Here is a 24,381-nt window from a genome sequence, read left to right on the forward strand (position 1 = left end):
CATTCTGCCCTGCAGTAAGGCTATGGGACTTTCCGTTTTAAATCTCAAATCGATATCTTTCTATTGACACAACCCGCCTTTGTTTTGGTGAGTAGGTCAAACGTTCGTGAGATTTCCACCAAAGAGGAGAGGCTGGTCTGATTTCGATTTGAGATTTAAAACTGAAAGTCCCATAGCCTTATACTGCAGGGCAGAATGGAAGCAGTAGAAGGCTATGGACCAGAGCTATCCTCAGAGTCACTCAGGTGTAGAGGTACTCCTCAGAGTAACTCAGGTGTAGAGGTACTCCTCAGAGTACTGGTTGATCCCCTCGGCTGTGTACGGGGCGTCTCCGGCGGGGTACTGGTTCTCCCCGCCCTCGTCATCCAGCTGGGACTCCTCCTCCTCCTCCGCCCCTCCTCCTCCTCCTCCTCCTCCTCCTCCTCCTCCTCCTCCTCCTCCTCCTCCTCGCCCCCCCGTGACCTCGGTGGCACTGGCGTCCTCCTCCTTCTCCTCCTCCCCCCCCCCGGTGAAGGGAGGGTCCCCGCAAGCCTCGTCCCCCGCGCTCAGAAACGGGACAATCTCCTCGGCCGGGGGCATGTTGTTCTTCCTTATTCTGAAGCAAAGCAAAAACAAACACACACAAAAAAAAGGACGAAAAATATTTTACATGAACACACTGCGACGCCTTGAGAGTAGGGATGATTTTACATGAACACACTGCGACGCCTTGACAGTAGGGATGATTTTACATGAACACACTGCGACGCCTTGAGAGTAGGGATGATTTACATGAACACACTGCGACGCCTTGAGAGTAGGGATGATTTTACATGAACACGCTGCGACGCCTTGAGAGTAGGGATGATTTTACATGAACACACTGCGACGCCTTGAGAGTAGGGATGAACACGCTGCGACGCCTAGAGAGTAGGGATGATTTACATGAACATGCTGCGACGCCTTGAGAGTAGGGATGATTTTACATGAACACACTGCGACGCCTTGAGAGTAGGGATGAACACACTGCGACGCCTTGAGAGTAGGGATGATTTACATGAACACGCTGCGACGCCTTGAGAGTAGGGATGATTTTACATGAACACACTGCGACGCCTTGAGAGTAGGGATGAACACGCTGCGACGCCTAGAGAGTAGGGATGATTTTACATGAACACACTGCGACGCCTTGAGAGTAGGGATGATTTTACATGAACACGCTGCGACGCCTTGAGAGTAGGGATGATTTTACATGAACACACTGCGACGCCTTGAGAGTAGGGATGAACACGCTGCGACGCCTTGAGAGTAGGGATGATTTTACATGAACACACTGCGACGCCTTGAGAGTAGGGATGATTTTACATGAACACACTGCGACGCTTTGAGAGTAGGGATGAACACGCTGCGACGCCTAGAGAGTAGGGATGATTTTACATGAACACACTGCGACGCCTTGAGAGTAGGGATGATTTTACATGAACACGCTGCGACGCCTTGAGAGTAGGGATGATTTTACATGAACACACTGCGACGCCTTGAGAGTAGGGATGAACACGCTGCGACGCCTTGAGAGTAGGGATGATTTTACATGAACACACTGCGACGCCTTGAGAGTAGGGATGATTTTACATGAACACACTGCGACGCCTTGAGAGTAGGGATGATTTTACATGAACACACTGCGACGCCTTGAGAGTAGGGATGATTTTACATGAACACACTGCGACGCCTTGAGAGTAGGGATGGAACACACTGCGAAACCTTGAGACTAGGGATGCCGCCGATTAATCGATTCTCCGATTAATCGTCAGTCTCCGATATGAATAAGTCTAAGGCTAATAAGTAAGGCTGCATGATATATCGAACATGTACCTTCATCAGAGTGGAGAATATAAGTATAAATCAAGTTGAGCAAAGCCACTCTTCTCTGCCCCTCTCTCTAACAGACACAGTTAATGATGGCTTGTTAAGTGCCTGCCAGACAGACAATCAGATGAAATGAAGGCAGGTGTAGACTAGAGTGTAGACTAGTGAACTGAACATGTTCTCTTCATACCAGCCCCTTATGAAACTACATGTTCTCTTTATATCAAGTACTTCATACCAGTCCCTTATGAAACTACATGTTCTCTATATATCAAGTAGTTCATACCAGTCCCTTATGAAACTACATGTTCTCTTTATATCAAGTACTTCATACCAGACCCTTATGAAACTACATGTTCTCTTTATATCAAGTACTTCATACCAGCCCCTTATGAAACATGTTCTCTTTATATCAAGTACTTCATACCAGCCCCTTAATAACAACATGTTCTCTTTATATCAAGTACTACATACCAGCCCCTTATGAAACTACATGTTCTCTTTATATCAAGTACTTCATACCAGCCCCTTATGAAACTACATGTTCTCTTTATATCAAGTACTTCATACCAGCCCCTTAATAACAACTTGTTCTCTATATATCAAGTACTTCATACCAGCCCCTTATGAAACAATATGTTCTCTTTATATCAAGTACTTCATACCAGCCCCTTATGAAACTACATGTTCTCTTTATATCAAGTACTTCATACCAGCCCCTTATGAAACAATATGTTCTCTTTATATCAAGTACTTCATACCAGCCCCTTATGAAACAATATGTTCTCTTTATATCAAGTACTTCATACCAGCCCCTTATGAAACTACATGTTCTCTTTATATCAAGTACTTCATACCAGCCCCTTATGAAACAATATGTTCTCTTTATATCAAGTACTTCATACCAGCCCCTTATGAAACAATATGTTCTCTTTATATCAAGTACTTCATACCAGCCCCTTATGAAACTACATGTTCTCTTTATATCAAGTACTTCATACCAGCCCCTTATGAAACTACATGTTCTCTTTATATCAAGTACTTCATACCAGCCCCTTATGAAACTACATGTTCTCTTTATATCAAGTACTTCATACCAGCCCCTTATGAAACTACATGTTCTGTTTATATCAAGTACTTCATGCCAGCCCCTTATGAAACTACATGTTCTCTTTATATCAAGTACTTCATACCAGCCCCTTATGAAACTACATGTTCTCTGTATATCAAGTACTTCATACCAGCCCCTTATGAAACTACATGTTCTCTTTATATCAAGTACTTCATACCAGCCCCTTATGAAACTACATGTTCTCTTTATATCAAGTACTTCATACCAGCCCCTTATGAAACTACATGTTCTCTATATATCAAGTACTTCATACCAGCCCCTTATGAAACTACATGTTCTCTGTATATCAAGTATTTCATACCAGCCCCTTAATAACAATATGTTCTCTTTATATCAAGTACTTCATACCAGCCCCTTATGAAACTACATGTTCTCTTTATATCAAGTACTTCATACCAGCCCCTTAATAACAATATGTTCTCTTTATATCAAGTACTTCATACCAGCCCCTTATGAAACTACATGTTCTGTTTATATCAAGTACTTCATACCAGCCCCTTAATAACAACATGTTCTCTTTAAATCAAGTACTTCATACCAGCCCCTTATGAAACTACATGTTCTCTTTATATCAAGTACTTCATACCAGCCCCTTATGAAACTACATGTTCTCTATATATCAAGTACTTCATACCAGACCCTTATGAAACTACATGTTCTCTGTATATCAAGTACTTCATACCAGACCCTTATGAAACTACATGTTCTCTTTATATCAAGTACTTCATACCAGCCCCTTATGAAACTACATGTTCTCTTTACATCAAGTACTTCATACCTTATGAAACTACATGTTCTCTTTATATCAAGTACTTCATACCTTATGAAACTACATGTTCTCTTTATATCAAGTACTTCATACCAGCCCCTTATGAAACTACATGTTCTCTGTATATCAAGTATTTCATACCAGCCCCTTAATAACAATATGTTCTCTTTATATCAAGTACTTCATACCAGCCCCTTATGAAACTACATGTTCTATTTATATCAAGTACTTCATACCAGCCCCTTATGAAACTACATGTTCTCTTTATATCAAGTACTTCATACCAGCCCCTTATGAAACTACATGTTCTCTTTATATCAAGTACTTCATACCAGCCCCTTATGAAACTACATGTTCTCTTTATATCAAGTACTTCATACCAGCCCCTTATGAAACTACATGTTCTCTTTATATCAAGTACTTCATACCAGCCCCTTATGAAACTACATGTTCTCTTTATATCAAGTACTTCATACCAGCCCCTTATGAAACTACATGTTCTCTTTATATCAAGTACTTCATACCAGCCCCTTATGAAACAACATGTTCTGTTTATATCAAGTACTTCATACCAGCCCTTATGAAACTACATGTTCTCTTTATATCAAGTACTTCATACCAGCCCCTTATGAAACTACATGTTCTCTATATATCAAGTACTTCATACCAGCCCCTTATGAAACTACATGTTCTCTATATATCAAGTACTTCATACCAGCCCCTTATGAAACTACATGTTCTCTTTATATCAAGTACTTCATACCAGCCCTTATGAAACTACATGTTCTCTTTATATCAAGTACTTCATACCAGCCCCTTATGAAACTACATGTTCTCTTTATATCAAGTACTTCATACCAGCCCCTTAATAACAATATGTTCTCTTTATATCAAGTACTTCATACCAGCCCCTTATGAAACTACATGTTCTCTTTATATCAAGTACTTCATACCAGCCCCTTAATAACAATATGTTCTCTTTATATCAAGTACTTCATACCAGCCCCTTAATAACAATATGTTCTCTATATATCAAGTACTTCATACCAGCCCCTTAATAACAATATGTTCTCTTTATATCAAGTACTTCATACCAGCCCCTTAATAACAACATGTTCTCTTTATATCAAGTACTTCATACCAGCCCCTTATGAAACTACATGTTCTCTTTATATCAAGTACTTCATACCAGCCCCTTATGAAACTACATGTTCTCTTTATATCAAGTACTTCATACCAGCCCCTTATGAAACTACATGTTCTCTGTATATCAAGTACTTCATACCAGCCCCTTATGAAACTACATGTTCTCTATATATCAAGTACTTCATACCAGCCCCTTAATAACATGTTCTCTTTATATCAAGTACTTCATACCAGCCCCTTATGAAACTACATGTTCTCTTTATATCAAGTACTTCATACCAGCCCTTATGAAACTACATGTTCTCTTTATATCAAGTACTTCATACCAGACCCTTATGAAACTACATGTTCTGTTTATATCAAGTACTTCATACCAGCCCCTTATGAAACTACATGTTCTGTTTATATCAAGTACTTCATACCAGCCCCTTATGAAACTACATGTTCTGTTTATATCAAGTACTTCATACCAGCCCCTTATGAAACTACATGTTCTGTTTATATCAAGTACTTCATACCAGCCCCTTATGAAACTACATGTTCTCTATATATCAAGTACTTCATACCAGCCCCTTATGAAACTACATGTTCTGTTTATATCAAGTACTTCATACCAGCCCCTTATGAAACTACATGTTCTGTTTATATCAAGTACTTCATACCAGCCCCTTATGAAACTACATGTTCTGTTTATATCAAGTACTTCATACCAGTCCCTTATGAAACTACATGTTCTGTTTATATCAAGTACTTCATACCAGCCCCTTATGAAACAATATGTTCTCTTTATATCAAGTACTTCATACCAGCCCCTTATGAAACTACATGTTCTGTTTATATCAAGTACTTCATACCAGCCCCTTATGAAACTACTTCTCCCCAAATCCAAATGGATTTAATTTTCCATCCTGGATGGCAGTAACTATAGCATACAATGAGAGCTGAGAAGATCTCCACAAAGGTTTACTCATCAAACACTGATTATAAAACTGTAACCCTCAAAAGCATGCACTCAACATATAATCGTTATGTGACCATGGCGGCATGTGCATAATATAAAATCTTAAGTTTTATCTAAAATAGAAAAAAAAAAGGGGGGGGGGGGGTTCAATTAATCGATTATTAATCGGCAGAGCTGTCGACTATTGGATGTGGCTGATGGTCACTTTGTGGCATCCCTACTTGAGAGCTTGTAGATCTGTCTTTTTTTTATTTTACGACCTGCAGTGAGCCGTCCTCACTTTGCTTTTACAAACACGGACATATCGTCCATCGACAGACGATGGGCGACTGGAAAATAACTGGCATATCGCCCGACCATCCCTGGGGGTCGGCGGCCAAATACATATTTTTTGGGGGTCCTTGACATGAAAATGTTTGAGAACCAACTGACATTAGAGCACCGGAGTCTGACGTCACTTTCAGTAGAGGGCGTCAGTCCCCAGGTTCATGTATTTGTTTAGTTGCATTGAAATCGCCATAGGAGGATTTTTAGATTGCTTCATATAAGAACTGTGTTTGAAAATTAAACATGTCACCCCGGCCGCTTCACTCATATGGATGTGAAGAATCAACTGACTGAGAGAAAACGCTATTGTTACTGCTGCTGAATTAGTTAGATTTTCGCTAGAAGCAGACTGTATCATATATGAGTGACTGACTGTTGCAAACGAAACAGAGACACCTCCCTGACAATAACGCCGAGACAGCTTGTTTATTTTTGGACCACAACGCTTATAGTAGACGATATTAAGATCACCCCATGTTATTCTCCATAGAGAAATTACTTCCGCGAACCAGGGGAATCGAAGGGATGAGCGAGTTACGTCAGGACTTTAGAACCAGGGGAATGGAAGGGATGAGCGAGTTACGTCAGGACTTTAGAACCAGGGGAATCGAAGGGATGAGCGAGTTACGTCAGGACTTTAGAACCAGGGGAATCGAAGGGATGAGCGAGTTACGTCAGGACTTCGGTGCTCTATAGAAACATGAGGTTTTTCAGAAAACAGTCAGGATTTATGAGGCATTTGTAGAAATGGGCCATGATGTGTTCCAGATTCTAAAACGGGTAGTCCCAATACTTGATTCTGATTGGCTGGTTATACCGTCACGTGACCGGTGTTAAATTCCACCGATAACCCACTCCTTTAATCACTTTATATCATTCGCAGCCGATTCCGCATCTCTGTAGCTGTACTGGGGAAGGGGAGCGCTTGATTGCTTTACATGCCGTTGCGGGGCGTCTAAGCACCGCCCGGCTCATACGACTGTGAATGTGTGGCTCCAGGCGGCCCCGTAAAGACATCAAGCGCTATTCTCCCGTCACATAGCCTACTTGCCGAGCAAAACAAGGAAGTGATGTGGCTCGCTCTGGTGGCGCAAAGCGTAGCTACTTTTGTGAATTCAATAGTTTTACTAGGTTAATATTGCTATATGTTTGTAACCGTTTCAGAAAAGCAATAAGCTACCTCCCCCTGGCCAGCCGGGGCGCCTGATGGAGGGGAAAGGAACTGGTTGGAATAACGTGTTCCTTCCACGCGCTACGTCCAACCAGGGAAACTCCCCCCTGTCAGGTGTAAAGGAGCAACTTGGACACTCAGGCATGAAGGAAGCATGAGTTCAAGTCCGTTGCTCTCCCCTTGTCCCCCATATATGGGGACTAGGTTGGTGGAGGGTGTGTAGAGCCCAGGATCACAGTAGATGATTGACACAGGGGTGAAAAATGGGTTACAAAATCGTGGGATAAAAAATATATATATAATAAAAAGAAAAGCAATAAGCCACTCGAGGCCCCAGCTTACCGGGTATTTTACAATGGGTAACCTGAGACCTCTCGTGGCTTATTGCTTAAATAATTGACGGGCAGGTTCTGGTGTTGGAGGGGACAGGATGTACAGGTTCTGGTGTTGGAGGGGACAGGATGTACAGGTTCTGGTGTTGGAGGGGACAGGATGTACTCACTGGTTCTTGTGTTTGGCTCCACTGATGTGGGCCTGGTACTGCTCCACCGAGTTCAGCTCTATGGTGCACACCGCACAGGGGTAGCCTTTAACTACACACACACACACACACACACACACACACACACACACACACACACACACACACACACACACACACACACACACACACACACACACACACACACACACACACACACACACACACACACACACACACACACACACACACACACACACACACACAAGATATATTTTCAAAAGATTTCGTACACATTTTGACATTCTGCGATACTTGCTATATATACAGTATAGGGATGTCAGGGGTTAACCGGCTAACCGGTTAGCCGACCGTTAAGAAACATCCGGATATTATTATCAGCTTTAACGGTTAATTTGCATAATAATAAATGCGTGTTCTGATGTTAAATCCCTTTATTTTAGATAGTTTTTAGTAATAGTACAACATAAACATTACAGAGACTGTAGTTGTCACTGTACAATACTTTAAAACAGTTGTCATGTTGCACACATGCCTAAAATTGCTCTTATTTGCGCCGCCCAGCTTGTCACACTCCAGGCTGCATGAACAGCGCTCTGGCTGTTTTCTGCCCCCTCAATGTCCCTGTTCTCTGTTGTACTTCAATGGCTAGTTGGCGACAAGCCTACAACGGTAGCGTTGCGGTAGTCAAAATGTAAGCGAGTGACAGGCTGACAGCGAGACGAGATTAACACATGTCGACCGTATCAATGCAGAGACCTACATCATTAAATCCATTATTGGCCATTTGGCCTGGAGGGAGAACGTTTACAGCCGCTGTCGCTTCCTCCTCAACCTCCTCCTCCTATCCGTCTCCTCGAGTCCCCACACTGGCACGGCTTACGCGGCTATCAAGTTAGCCATGTGCTATCGATGTTTGAGGGTTTTCTCGTCAGCGAAAAGTCAACAAACAGAACACGGTGACATGCAAGCTGATCTGACTCACCTAGCCTTAGGGGGGCAGAGGAGGGTCTGTATTGACTCACCTAGCCTTAGGGGGGCAGAGGAGGGTCTGTATTGACTCACCTAGCCTTAGGGGGGCAGAGGAGGGTCTGTATTGACTCACCTAGCCTTAGGGGGGCAGAGGAGGGTCTGTATTGACTCACCTAGCCTTAGGGGGGCAGAGGAGGGTCTGTATTGACTCACCTAGCCTTAGGGGGGCAGAGGAGGGTCTGTATTGACTCACCGATGCCTTGCGGGGCAGAGGAGGGCCCGTAGGTCTCCATCAGCTTCATCTTGGTCATGTGTTTCTTGTGCTTCTTGCCGGCGTAGTGCTGAGCAGCCATCAGCGGGTTGTTGAACGACGCCTGGCAGACGGAACAGAACTTGTCCGCCTCGCCTCCGCCACCGCCGCCCTCCACGCTCTCCTTCTTGGCCGGCGCCGGCTCCTCCTTCTTCTTGGCCGGGCCGACCGGCTGCTCCGCCGTCTGGAAAACTGACATGGAGGGATATTCATTCAGTAGGCCGGGCGCAGTGCACGCTGGCGACCAGCAGCAATAACTTTGGTCTGACCGTCTGACTGATGTATTTATGTGTGTCTCAAGCCTTATGACCTGCTGTAAAACCTTTTGCCCTTCGGGGACACTAATAAACAAACTTGAACCTTGAACCTTGTTATTCCAAGCTTTAAACATGATTTAAACAACGTGAATGTATTGGTGACAACATGAATGTATTGGTGACAACATGAATGTATTGGTGACTACATGAATGTATTGGTGACAACATGAATGTATTGGTGACAACATGAATGTATTGGTGACAACGTGAATGTATTGGTGACAACATGAATGTATTGGTGACAACGTGAATGTATTGGTGACTACATGAATGTATTGGTGACAACATGAATGTATTGGTGACAACATGAATGTATTGGTGACAACATGAATGTATTGGTGACAACATGAATGTATTGGTGACAACATTAATGTATTGGTGACTACATGAATGTATTGGTGACAACATTAATGTATTGGTGACAACATGAATGTATTGGTGACAACATGAATGTATTGGTGACAACATGAATGTATTGGTGACAACATGAATGTATTGGTGACAACATGAATGTATTGGTGACAACATGAATGTATTGGTGACAACATGAATGTATTGGTGACAACATGAATGTATTGGTGACAACATGAATGTATTGGTGACAACGTTAGTGGTGAATGCAAATAGCCACGAAGCCCACCCGAGCACGTGTAACACCGGGGCTCCACCAGGGGGCGCGTCAGCGTCGCGTCTCCGTCACCGTCACAGAATGTTCCCTTTTTTAAATCAGTGAAGGGCGGCTCCACTGCCCGCGTCGCGTCGCGTCGCCTCTCCGTCACCATTAAAATTGCCCCGGTTCGTTTTTTGGACGCACGCGACGGAGAACGCAACGCGCCCAGTAGAGAGCCCCTGGCGTGACCACAGAGCTAGAAATATCCTCGTATTAATTTCTACACAAATCACCATAACTGGCTTTTCAATGTATTGTTTTAGAGTACTAAAAGCCACCTGGTGGATGGACAGTGCAGCAGCACTGCAGCGTCCCTCGGTGCGCAGCGTACTTTGCGTAGTTTGCCTCGGCAGATTTCCGTGCTGCAGGGGGGGGGGTGCAAGAGATCTCCGTAAACAATAAATATACTTTTATTGGGGGTTTTATTTTACATTAATTATTTCAACTCTTTGTTACACAGATTTTGGGACCCCTCGATTCGACTTACGATTCTTGGGGTCACGAGTCGATGCGACTCGTTTCTCAATCCAAAAAAAAAGATTTTTTTATTCTAAGGGCCGATTATTCATACTCATATTGTCAGTAGCACCGAAGAGCCGACTTTAGGACGGTACCTCGAAGCAGTGTCCCTCGGTGCACAGCGTAGTTTACCTCCGCGAAGGAAAGGGATTTCGGCGCTGCAGGAAAGAGATCTCCGTTGTAAACAATAAATTATACTTCTGGGGCTTTTACATTAATTATTTCCACTCTTTATTACACAGATTTGTGTACTGTATGTTGCTGCTTAGGGACCCCATGATTCGATTCAACTCGTTTCTCAACCCACAAAAGCATTTTTTTTTCTCCCCCAGATTCAAAATTATTCTCTATTCAAAATGATTCTCGATTCAATACTACGATACAATACAGCTGTGCTGAACTGAAGGGGAGGCGGCCTTTTTTTCCGACAGCATTCTAGCCGACGGGGCAACGGTCCGATCCGCAGCGGGGGGACATTCGCTGCGATGCGGAAAAAGCGATGGTCCGACATGCGCTGCTCCCGTGCTTGCGGTTATAGGGTTAGGTTAGGAGTTTCGGATCAATATGCTGTCGGAAAAAAAAGACCTGCACCCCAACTGAAGTGACTATAGTACCGACTACAATAACTTGAAAATGACAGAAGACAACATGACGTTTACTGTGATTTCATATCACAAACACCATGTAGTGAAAACTCCTGTAACTGTAACCAGGAGGGGGGAAAAAAAATATTTTTGGAAATTATGAATCGATTTTTAAATCGGGAATCACGATTCTAATTAAAATCGATGACGAATCGAATCTGCTGCTGCTGCGCTGTGGATGACCAGGGTCGTAATATGAATGTGTTTGTACCAGGTAGGCTTTGACCAGGGTCGTAATATGAATGTGTTTGTACCAGGTAGGCTTTGTTGAGTGTCAAACATTGTTGTGAATGTGGGTGTTTTCTAAGGGATGAGAGGGTTTTTATTGGCTGATAACAGGCTGATAGTGTTTTATGCTCCATCTGTGCTATTTTTGGAATGTTCTGTAAGTTGTAACTTACTGGTTTAGGAGCTTTATGAAAGAAATAAGACATTAATTAACACTACACGATCACATGATTGTACTTTGCATCAAGGGGGTTTATTTATAAATCACAATTATCTATTTAGCTATTGAAAAATAGCAGATCTACAAGCTCGTAGTGAGCCACCGAGTGGCGTGCTACGAGCTTGTAGATCTGTTTTTTTTTTTGAAAAATCGACTGACCTAGAAAAATAGCTTTTTCAGAACACTGATGTAGAAGACTTTAGAATCTGATCTCAGGTCAAAATGGGTCAATACATTATTTAACCAGCCCCAGCCTCTAGAATCAAGTGTGTGTGGTGTGTGTGTGTGTGTGTGTGTGTGTGTGTGTGTGTGTGTGTGTGTGTGTGTGTGTGTGCGTGCGTGGTACTAACCTGGGTTTTGTACATGTTGGGGTCCAACAGTCTTCAGTCGGAGGTTCTTGGAGTGAACCTTGCCCTGGTAGGGAGAGAGACTCCGTGTTATTGTATTAGACATTTCTTTATTTAATTAGATTGTATTTAGTATCTACCTGGTAGGGAGAGAGACTCCGTGTTATATAATTATCTTTATTAATATTATATTAACCCCTTTTAGTGTTTTAAGCATTGTTATACTTTTAGCCATTGAAAAATAGCAGATATACAAGATGTAGATCTGCTATTTATTTTTTTATCGGGAAAATGTGGCGAACAATTTTAACTCAAATCTTTGCTTCATGGGGGGGGGGGTCCCTGGAACAACATATTTTCAGATGGGGGGGGGGGTTGGCGGCCAATTACATAATATTTCTGGGGGTCCTTGACATGAAAATGTTTGAGACCGACACAGAAACATGAGGTTTTTCAGAAGAATGTCAGGATTTAGAAGATATTATAATGATATTCACCTGGTAGTGAGACTGTTATGTAATTATCTTTATAAATATAAATATTAATATTATAATGATATTCACCTGGTAGTGAGACTGTTATGTAATTATCTATATAAATATTAATATTAATATTATAATGATATTCACCTGGTAGTGAGACTGTTATAGAATTATATTTATAAATATAAATATTAATATTATAATGATATTCACCTGGTAGTGAGACTGTTATAGAATTATATTTATAAATATAAATATTAATATTATAATGATATTCACCTGGTAGTGAGACTGTTATAGAATTATATTTATAAATATAAATATTAATATTATAATGATATTCACCTGGTAGTGAGACTGTTATAGAATTATATTTATAAATATAAATATTAATATTATAATGATATTCACCTGGTAGTGAGACTGTTATGTAATTATCTTTATAAATATAAATATTAATATTATAATGATATTCACCTGGTAGTGAGACTGTTATGTAATTATCTTTATAAATATAAATATAAATATTATAATGATATTCACCTGGTAGTGAGACTGTTATGTAATCCTGCTACCCTAATAGACAGGGGTGCATGAGCACCTGGCCGTTCATTCGTGCTCTATCTCCGACCAAGCCACACTTCCACCACACATCTCTCTATGCAAAATAAAACCTGCACACTCCCACAAAAGACATAGACTACATTGCATTCGCCAAAAATGTCTTCTTTACTGTTTAAATATTACTTTTCTGAAACACGCTATTCTTGCTCAACCTCAACAGCCTACGTCAGAATCGTCATGTTGGCGTCTACTACGCCAACTACGTTCACTTAATGGGGCCAGTCCTTCACAGTGACACACGCGTTAGATCAACCACGCGACCGGGATGGTTTCTACCCCTCAATGTCGTGCCTACTCTACACTGCCATCCGAAGGCCCCTCCCCCTTTCACTGCTCCTGTGTGTGACCTGTGAACTACTCTCTGACTGCACTGTGGCTTGATTTATATGTGCGAGGTTGAAATGTAATGCACATAAATTAATTATAGGTCCAGCAAGCAAATCATGATTGTCTGTTTGTGCTCAATAGGTCACCATCACATTCCGATTTTAGGTGTTGTGTTTTCTATGACATTTATTTGGGCCAGTAGTTTCATATCTATCCTTTTTCCGACCAACACAGAACATGCTAACGGTGTTAGCGCGTTAGCATCCATCTTGCTTTTCATTTATATGTGCGAGGTGGAAATGTAATGCACATAAATTAATTATAGGTCCAGCAAGCAAATCATGATTGTCTGTTTGTGCTCAATAGGTCACCATCACATTCCGATTTTAGGTGTTGTGTTTTGTATGACACTTTGGCCAGTAGTTTCATATCTATCCTTTTTCCTTTGACCAACACAGACCATGCTAACGGTGTTAGCGCGTTAGCATCACACAGCTTACAGCGTCAGTGTTGCATGAATACTTTCAACCATGACAATGCCGACTACTTTTGCTACACACACTTCCCAAGGATTATGGAGATGTCTTTATTTTTTTTTTAAGGTTGAGAAATGAAATAATTATGGTCGTTTCTAATCTCAGCATTTCACAAGAGAAAGACGTGGATGCCTTTCGCTGCGCTGTTGGCGTTGCCATGTCTCATAGAAACAAGTAAATAGGTCTTTAAAAAGAATCCCAAAACAAGCGCATATAACAGGGGTCTGTAACCTATTTTAAATGAAGTGCCATGTTTTTATTTTCTAGATAGTGAGTCAGCCACAAGCTCACATCACAACAATAATCCATGTAATAATCACAATAACAATACTAATAATAATAATCATAATAATCCTGCTACCCTAATAGACAGGGGTACATAAGCACATGGCCGTTTATCCACAGCTTTCTCCGACCCAACCACACTTTCACCACACATCTCTATATGCAAAATAAATTCGGCACACTCCCAGAATACATATAGGCTACATTTCATTGAAAGAAATGTCTTAATTACTGAATAAATATTACTTTTGTCAACCACGCCATTGTTGCTCAACATCACCAGCCTACGTCAGAATCGTCATGTTGGCGTCTACTACGCCAACTACGTTCACTTATTGGGGCCAGTCCTTCACAGTGACACACGCGTTAGATGAACCACGCGACCGGGATGGTTTCTACCCCTCAATGTCGTGCATTTGCTGCGCCCTTCTAATGCTGCGCCACGCCTACTCTATACTGCTCCATGCGACTCGAACAGCGTCAGCAGCAGCAGCTCCGAGCCTCCGTCAGAAAGGCTGCCCACAGCACTGCACAGCCCCACACCCAAATGAATCGAATGAATGAATAAGGCGCTTATATCGCTATTGCTCAGTGGATGGGACATTTACATTAAAAGCAATCGGATGGACGCGTGGATAACGGCATGGTTGTGTGCAATCGGAGGGAAAGCTTCCATAATCCATATAGCTTCCATGCTAGCTGCTTCAGACACAGGGGAGGGGAGGGAGAAATAGTGCGAAATAGCGCTTATGCAACAATTACCCTAAAACACAAACACCTCAACTCGATGTCATTGTGAATAAGAATTTCGAGCGAAATAATAATTTTTGGAAGGACACTTTCACCCAGTATGAAGCTAAATGTGGAAGCCGTGTGTGTCACACCAAAACGGCTGACCTATAGAATCCTGTAACCAGCCTCTCGCACTGCCTGCGAGTTGGCTCCGTCTAAGGCTCCGTCTTATGAGCAAATTTAGAACTTCCGGTCTGACAGCTAGCAGATTTAAGACATCCGGTTGCTTTCAGAATAAAATAAGATTATTTAATTCGTTAATTAAATAATTTTTACATTACATTATTAGTATTATTATTACATTACAGTTATTGTAAAGACACACATTATGTTTCTGTGTAAAAATAAGTAATTAAATAACATAAAAAAGTTATCTAAATGGATAAATGCTATTCACTGGAGTGCATGGACTTTATAAAGTGGACACTGGACAAAAGACGGCTCCGCCAGGCAACTATCTGGACATACCCACGCGTTTGGGAAGATGTCCTCTACCACCCCACAGTCTCCGCTAAGCGGGAGAGGTGTAAAATTCACAGCAGCAGAGCTTCTACTGGGGTCAATGCAAAAAAATGTACCGTTTCCGGACCCAGAATGGACACTGGACAAAGAGGCCTCCGCGAGGCAACTATCTGGACATACCCACGCGTCCGGGGAGATGTCCTCTACCACCCCACAGTCTCCGCTAAGCGGGAGAGGTGTAAAATTCAGAGCAGCAGACCTTCTATTGGGGTCAACACTCAAAAAAGTGCCGTTTCCAGACCCAGAATGGACACTGGACAAAGAGGCCTCCGCGAGGCAACTATCTGGACATACCCACGCGTCCGGGGAGATGTCCTCTACCACCCCACAGTCTCCGCTAAGCGAGAGAGGTGTAAAATTCAGAGCAGCAGAGCTTCTACTGGGGTCAATGCAAAATAAATTACCGTTTCCGGACCCAGACTGGACACTGGACAAAAGACGGCTCCGCGAGGCAACTATCTGGACATACCCACGCGTCCGGGGAGATGTCCTCTACCACCCCACAGTCTCCGCTAAGCGAGAGAGGTGTAAAATTCAGAGCAGCAGACCTTCTATTGGGGTCAACGCTCAAAAAAGTGCCGTTTCCAGACCCAGAATGGACACTGGACAAAGAGGCCTCCGCGAGGCAACTATCTGGACATACCCACGCGTCCGGGGAGATGTCCTCTACCACCCCACAGTCTCCGCTAAGCGAGTAAATGGGTGCTTATATTTCTATGTGAAATGTGGTGATGCTGGCATCACAATAGATGCCAGCATCACGCTGCCTCCGTCTAATAAGCACATTTACAACTTCCTGTTTGGAAACCGAAACAGATGCTTCTGACATTTGCCTGTGCGTGCTTAATCGTTGTACTTCTGAACACATTTCCCAAATCTCAGTGATTTATCCACACATCGCTCTGTGTGTGTGTGTGTGTGTGTGTGTGTGTGTGTGTGTGTGTGTCGCGTCGCCCTCCAGCTGCAATTGCGAGTGTGCGCTGTGTGCAGGGCACACTACTGAGTTTAAAACCACAGCTGAAACATGAAGTGGAGTCTGTCAATTCCCGCAATTTCCTTCTTCCCATATTGCGCTGCAACGACACTAGGATTGAGCCCCCCGAAGGGGGGCGAAATTCTAGTTATCTTTATAAATATTAATATTAATATTATAATGATATTCACCTGGTAGTGAGACTCGGCCACCACTGGAGAGCTGAATGTCATGTTGCACACGTGACACACCTTGTATTTATCTGTCTCTGCTTGGATCCCACTGCCTGTAATGTCCTACACACACACACACACACACACACACACACACACACACACACACACACACACACACACACACAGTGTATTGATTATTGTGCATCACGATACAAAATGTTTACTAAGCCATCGTTACATGGCTTAGTTGAACGCTTGATTCCGATTGGTCAATGGAAGAATTCAGCGGTCTGTTATTTCTTTTTTTTTTTTGGTTTTGTTTTAACCCATTCTGACCTGAGATCAGATTCTAAAAATGTCTTCTACATCCTGACAGTTTTCATTCTGACCCGAGATCAGATTCTAAAAATGTCTTCTACATCCTGACAGTTTTCTGAAAAAGCTATGTTTCTATATGTCAGTCGTTCTTCGATTTGTCAAAAATAGCAGATCTACAAGCTCTTAGGTCTGCCACCGAGTGGCGCGCTACGAGCTTGTAGATCTGATATTTTTCAATAGCTAAAGCATAACATAATACTATAACACCAAAAGGGGTTCCCGACCAAAAATGGGTTAAGATATTTTTTTATTTTTTATTGATAGTTTGAAAGTAGACCGACAGGACATGGGGAGAGATGGAGATGGCCTGGACCACATGACGTCATCAACGTCCGTCCACATCCGTGTATATTTGGACCTATAACACGCGTGTATATTTGGACCTATAACACGCGTGTATATTTGGACCTATAGCACGCGTGTATATTTGGACCTATAACACGCGTGTATATTTGGACCTATAGCACGCGTGTATATTTGGACCTATAGCACGCGTGTATATTTGGACCTATAGCACGCGTGTATATTTGGACCTATAGCACGCGTGTATATACAGACATGGGAGAGAGAAAGAACTGGAATGATTACTTACATCATCTGAAGGTTTTGGCTTCTTCAACGTGGGTTCCTTTTCCTTCTCGTTCTGGATGCAGAGATACCGGCGCACTTTGTTGGCATGCTTCTTACTCTGAAACACACAATAATTACACACGCTGTTGGCATGTTTCTATCTCTGAAACACACAACAATACACACCCTGTTGGCATGCTTCTTACTCTGAAACACACAATAATTACACACGCTGTTGGCATGTTTCTATCTCTGAAACACACAACAATACACACCCTGTTGGCATGTTTCTATCTCTGAAACACACAACAATACACATCCTGTTGGCATGCTTCTTACTCTGAAACACACAGTAATACACACGCTGTTGGCATGCTTCTATCTCTGAAACACACAGTAATACACACCCTGTTGGCATGCTTCTTACTCTGAAACACACAGTAATACACACGCTGTTGGCATGCTTCTATCTCTGAAACACAAAAAATACACACGCTGTTGGCATGTTTCTTACTCTGAAACACACAATAAATACACACCCTGTTGGCATGCTTCTATCTCTGAAACACACAACAATACACACCCTGTTGGCATGTTTCTATCTCTGAAACACACACCCTGTTGGCATGTTTTTCTATCTCTGAAACACAACAATAATACACACCCTGTTGGCATGTTTCTTACTCTGAAACACACAATAATACACACGCTGTTGGCATGTTTCTATCTCTGAAACACAATAATACACACCCTGTTGGCATGTTTCTTACTATGAAACACACACCCATTAAAGGCCTCTACATAGTCTGGATTTCCGGTGGAGAGGTGACCACCGCTCCGGTGGTGAGGTGACCACCGCTCCGGTGGTGAGCTGACCACCGCTCCGGTGGTGAGCTGACCACCGCTCCGGTGGTGAGCTGACCACCGCTCCGGTGGTGAGGTGACCACCGCTCCGGTGGTGAGCCGACCACCTCTCCGGTGGTGAGCCGACCACCTCTCCGGTGGTGAGCCGACCACCTCTCCGGTGGTGAGCCGACCACCTCTCCGGTGGTGAGCCGACCACCTCTCCGGTGGTGAGCCGACCACCGCTCCGGTGGTGAGCCGACCACCGCTCCGGTGGTGAGCCGACCACCGCTCCGGTGGTGAGCCGACCATCGGTATTCAGCCAAGAATTTCCCTTTCGGTGCATCCCTAGTAAATATGAAATAAATGCTTAAACATGTAGCTATAGGTGTAATGTTAGAGACCACAGAATACATGTAAATATGAAATAAATGCTTAAACATGTAGCTATAGGTGTAATGTTAGAGACCACAGAAGACATGTAAATATGAAATAAATGCTTAAACATGTAGCTATAGGTGTAATGTTAGAGACCACAGAAGTGAACCTTTCAAGCCTGTTTTCTCAACTCGCTGTTTCTCTGCCAGACATTACTCTATAAACCATATCTCCACAACTGGTGGGTCAAACTGAACAACCAATATGTCAATTTGAAGCTATGATTCCCTGCTTTCACATGACATGAATAAAAAATAATCCAATGGCAGTCCCTCAGTTAAATCTGGTCACATATGTTCTTTATGTGTGAACGAGGCCTAAGAATGAAGCTAGCCAATCAGACAGGCCTCTGAGTAGATCAGAGTCACGGCTAAACTAGCAGTTTGCAGGCGTAGCAGTGTTAAAGCCTGTTATTAAAATGTTTCTTTCGAATATTTGAATTACAATGAGATTGAGCTAAAACAGAGTTTAGCTTTTGTTTCTCTGTCTGTTCAGTTTGGGGGGAAATGGTCTAGTGTCGCACAGCCATCTCCATGTGGAGTCTCAGTAAACCGGGACGAGATTCTGTATCTCCAGGATTTTTATTTTTATCCCAGAATTTTGTAACCCATTTTTCACCCCTGTGTGTCAATCATCTAATGTGATCCTGGGCTCTACACACCCTCCACCAACCTAGTCCCCATATATGGGGGACAAGGGGAGACCAACCTAGTCCCCATATATGGGGGACAAGGGGAGAGCAACGGACTTTAACTCATGCTTCCTTCATGCCTGAGTGTCCAAGTTGCTCCTTTACAACCTGACAGGGGGGAGTTTCCCTGGGCGGACGTATCGCGTGGAAGGAACACGTTATTCCAACCAGTTCAAACACACGATGCAATATGTTGCATTTCACTCTCAAAATACGGTTGTTATTTTGCGTGTGTGTGTGTGTGCGCGTGCGTGTGTGTGTGTCCAGTACCTGGTAGTGTGTGAGTTTCTGAGACTCTGAAATGAGGACAGCACTGCAGACCTTACACTGAGAGTCTGAAAACAGCTCACTGTGTTCTCTGATCATCTTGTTCACTGGGGAGACAAACAACACGATGAAATATTAAATACATTAAAATATAAACAAACAGGTCACTGTGTTCTCTGATCATCTTGTTCACTGTGGAGACATTATTAAATACAAAGCTATGTTTTTATGTCAGTCAAAAATAGCAGACCTACAAGCTCCTAGCGGGCCACTCGGTGGCGCGCTATGAGCTTGTAGATCTGCTATTTTTCAAATTTGCTAAACCATATCATAATGCTTTAACACCAAAAGGGGTTCCCGGCTTCCCGGCCAAAATGGTTTAAGCCCAGGCTCTTCATCTGGTCAAACGGAGAGTTAATCCATTCTGAACGGGAACCCCTTTTGGTATTTTAAGCATTGTGTTATACTTCAGCTATTGAAAAATAGCAGATCTACAAGCTCGTAGCGCTGCAATGAACTTGTAGGTCTCGTGAAAATGTGGCACGAATTTGGAATATATATATATTTAAAGTTTTTAACTCAAATCTTTGCTTCTGGGGTGGAGGTCCCAGCTGGAACAACATATTTTCAGATGGGGATCGGCGACCAAATACATATAATTGTTGGGGGTCCTTGACATGGAAAAGGGTTGAGAACCACCGATATAGAATATTCTGAAAACTGTCTGATTTAGAAGACATTTTTAGAATCGAACTTAGGTCTAAATGGGTTAAAATGATCCCTTTAGGTTTAAAAGCTTCTACCCGTTTCATATTGGGTCATATCTGACCCATCACCATCTGCGCTGTCCTCCCACCTTGAGGTGACCTGTTCATGTTTTCATATTGGGTCAATACTAGCCATGATTCATGACTCTCGTATTCATACGAGAGTCATGAAGAAACTTCACCCTGTTTTTGGCGAACGCTGCATTTACAAGATTTCCGTATATATAAACATTCAGAATTCAAATATAAAGTACTCACAATTTGTCCCACGGGTGTTAATTAGTTGCAGCTCCAGCGATTAGAATTTCTGCATCCCGCGTTGTTTAATAAAAAGCATTTTTATCCGAGCTGTTATTTTCCCATTGGCTTTCAACTACACGCCCCTATCGGTCGGGAGGAGGGTGGCACTCCTGCCAATACAGACTAATAGGTGAGTGCGCTCCCGGTGTGCAACTGTGGATTTCCCAAACGAACCTCGTTTGAAAAAAGTAGCCGGGGCGCTCGGACAAAAATGCTTTTTATTAAACAACGCGGGATGCAGCAATTCTAATCGCTGGAGCTGCTACTAACTAACACCCGTGGGACAAATTGTGAGTACTTTATATTTGAAATCTGAATGTTTATATATACGGAAATCTTGTAAATGCAGCGAGCGCCAAAAACAGGGTGCAGTTACTTCATGACTGTCATGATAATCATCATGGCAGTCATGTTTCAGGGCTGGGTCAATACCATCTGTCCTCCCGCCTTGATGACCTGTTCATGTTTTCATATTGGGTCAATAATACCATCTGTCCTCCCACCTTGAGGTGACCTGTTCATGTTTTCACCAAATCACCCTGCCTTGTGTAACTGATCTATTGAGCAAGGATCAAATTACTCTGTATTGCTGTTAACTGCCTGTTATATTAAATATATTGTCTGATTGTATGAGTTATTCGGCATTTTGCAATATGTGGAGCCACTTCAAAACAACACACTCTCATCATCCAGAGTGACTGGACTGATGTCAGATCACAACAAGTTAATATGAACTATGTGTAACGCCCGGGATTCGAACTCGGGCCTCCCGTGTGAAAGTCCTACATCTTAACCACTAGACCAAAGGGATATCCCTCTGGACTGGGGGAGATATTAGACCATCAGGCTGATCGAGGCTCTGAGCCACAAAAAAAAACGTTTTCATTTCAAGGACCCCCAAAATGATATCATTATCCCCGTGGACCCCCATTTGAAAATATATATAAAATATATAAACAACATGCCATCTGTAGGAGCCGTAATGTGTGGCATTCTAATGTGCTATTATGATTGACGTAAAGTATGTCACTTTAATGGGCACTGCACTGTCACCGGGGCTGGGGCGCTGCCACTCTAGTTTCCATGGCGTTACCTGTCACTTGGGTGAGGGAAGTTGGATAGAGAGAGGAGGTGAGCGTGGGAGAAGACAATTCTGTTGACCGTATCAATCGCACCTCTTATTCACCTTAACAACCACGTTCAGTTATATCTAAAGCCTGGGAACTGTTGTAACTTACGTGTGGTGACAAGAATAAATGGTAAAACCTACAGCTGGAATGGACCTGAATTCAGTGCGTGCGCGTCATACAAGCGTCTCTTTAATCTCATGTTTAGCTCCTCGCGGCGGCCTGTAAACCGCCGCTACACCATCTAAAAAACATTCTGTACATTTGAAAACAATTTAGGAAACAATGAACCTAGCAGCTGATTAAATGTCACAAGATTCTGTACTTTTGAAACCAAATAGGATACAGGTACTAAACAATGAGCGTAGCATCTGTCTAAACAACATGCTAGTCCACATTCGAAACTATTACGCATGCCATTGTTGTCCATTGTTTACATTAGGTAAACAATGAACCTACTAGCATCCAAATAGCATTCTGGACACGAACAAGTCATTCAAACAGCTTCTGATACCTTCCATCAACACAAGGACCCACCAACACCAGACTACTAACCTTCCATCAACACAAGGACCCACCAACACCAGACTACTAACCTTCCATCAACACAAGGACCCACCAACACCAGACTACTAACCTAACCTTCCATCAACACAAGGACCCACCAACACCAGACTACAAATAGCTTCTGATACCTTCCACAAGGGACTAAATTCATGTCGCTCCTATGCCACCAAAATGTGGAACGCCCTACCAACAGTCATTAAGACATGTGAATCCCTTGACTCCTTCAAAACTGCTCTCAAAGGGCACCTACGGCTGCAATTTTAAACTGGCCCCTGTAAAATCTGAATCCACCCCACCACTTCTCCCCTCACTGTATAGATAGCCTATGTTTATTTTCCATTTTACCTCCTCTATGATTATTTCCTGATTTGACTATTATAGTTGTGTATATTCGTACGACTCTTAATGTTCTGATGAATTGAAAATGGTGGACCATATTGTAAACAAGTGTAATGCTTTATATGGTGTCGTCCACTGACATCACAGTTAACAGTTTTTGTATTGAAATGTACTGTAATTCTGCAAACTGTTAATACATCAATTAATCCATCAACACCAGCCTACAAACAAAACACTCGTTAATACAGCCCGGTTGATTTGATATAGTCTCGTTTGTAGTTTTCACCGAAAACTGGACTATATTAAATGAATAGTCCTCAATAATACAAAAAAACAGTTGACTGCCTGTGAGTGGACGACGAAAACCATAAATAAAGCATTAATCTTGTTTACAATAATAGGGTCCACCATTTTCAATTCATCGAAACCAGTGTGCTGCTGCTGCTGGTGGTGTTGGTTCTAGAGGATTCTACCGGCTGCACAGTTTTTTTATTGTATATTATATATATAGGCCTACAAACGGTGTATTACACAGTCTTGCAGTGGGTGACTGACTGTAGCGGGGTAACTGGGTTCTATCGGGTCCAGTGGGTGACTGACTGTAGCGGGGTAACTGGGTTCAGTGGGTTCTATCGGGTCTCGCTGTGCTGTGCAGCGGTTGTGGGGTCACACTTCTAGCCGCTAATAAATAAAGTGGGTCACATTGTGTTGGCAGGCAGCAACGTGCTGTTTAGCCCAGCCAGCCCTGCATGCCTATATTGCCTGCCCGGGTTACAATACACGCACACTTGAAACGTGCGTTCTGTGTGGTTGTGGTTGTGTTTGTCATCAGACTGCAGGGTGGTTCTGTTGGGGTTCTGACGGGGCTCCATAATAATGTGCTGCAGCCGGTGGGTCGCTCGACCTTCATTCTCAGCAGCACGACCATCCATTCTTTTCAACGTGTTAGCCGTTTGAGGCTAATGCTAACGCAGAGCAGCGAGACACACACACACACACACAGTCTCTCTCTCTCTCTCACACACACACACACACACACACACACACACACAGTCTCTCTCTCACACACACACAAGCCGCCGCGCGGCGTTTCAACGTCCCGACGCGTCTCGGCCGAGTACACAAACAACGCAGAACGTGCATATCGTTAGTATGTTTACGGTGTATGTAAGGCTCTCTCTCTGTGTCTCTCTGTCTCTTACCCTCGGCCAGGCCAGAAGGCAGAACGGGGAAGTCTTCCAGGTTGGACATCGCGACGTCCGCCATGTTGTTGATGCTGAGACGCCGCTGCGCT

General features: G+C 42.9%; 1 protein-coding gene across 1 annotated transcript; it reads right to left on the bottom strand.

Annotated features, from left to right (window-relative positions):
• Positions 1–270: 270 nt before the first annotated feature.
• Positions 271–24,381, bottom strand: znf346 (zinc finger protein 346; the record flags this gene model as incomplete). Its single annotated transcript, XM_080781234.1, has 10 exons — positions 24,290–24,381; positions 19,991–20,094; positions 17,771–17,866; positions 16,816–16,920; positions 12,087–12,150; positions 10,740–10,802; positions 10,404–10,487; positions 9,082–9,330; positions 7,857–7,947; positions 271–595 (listed from the first exon to the last, which is right to left on the bottom strand). Exons 1-10 carry the CDS (start codon positions 24,351–24,353, stop codon positions 271–273), a joined length of 1,245 nt encoding a protein of 414 aa, XP_080637360.1. The 5' UTR covers positions 24,354–24,381.

The sequence above is a fragment of the Protomyctophum bolini genome, assembly GCF_963924005.1.
Source record: "Protomyctophum bolini genome assembly, chromosome: 13".
In the NCBI taxonomy this organism is placed as follows: domain Eukaryota; kingdom Metazoa; phylum Chordata; class Actinopteri; order Myctophiformes; family Myctophidae; genus Protomyctophum; species Protomyctophum bolini.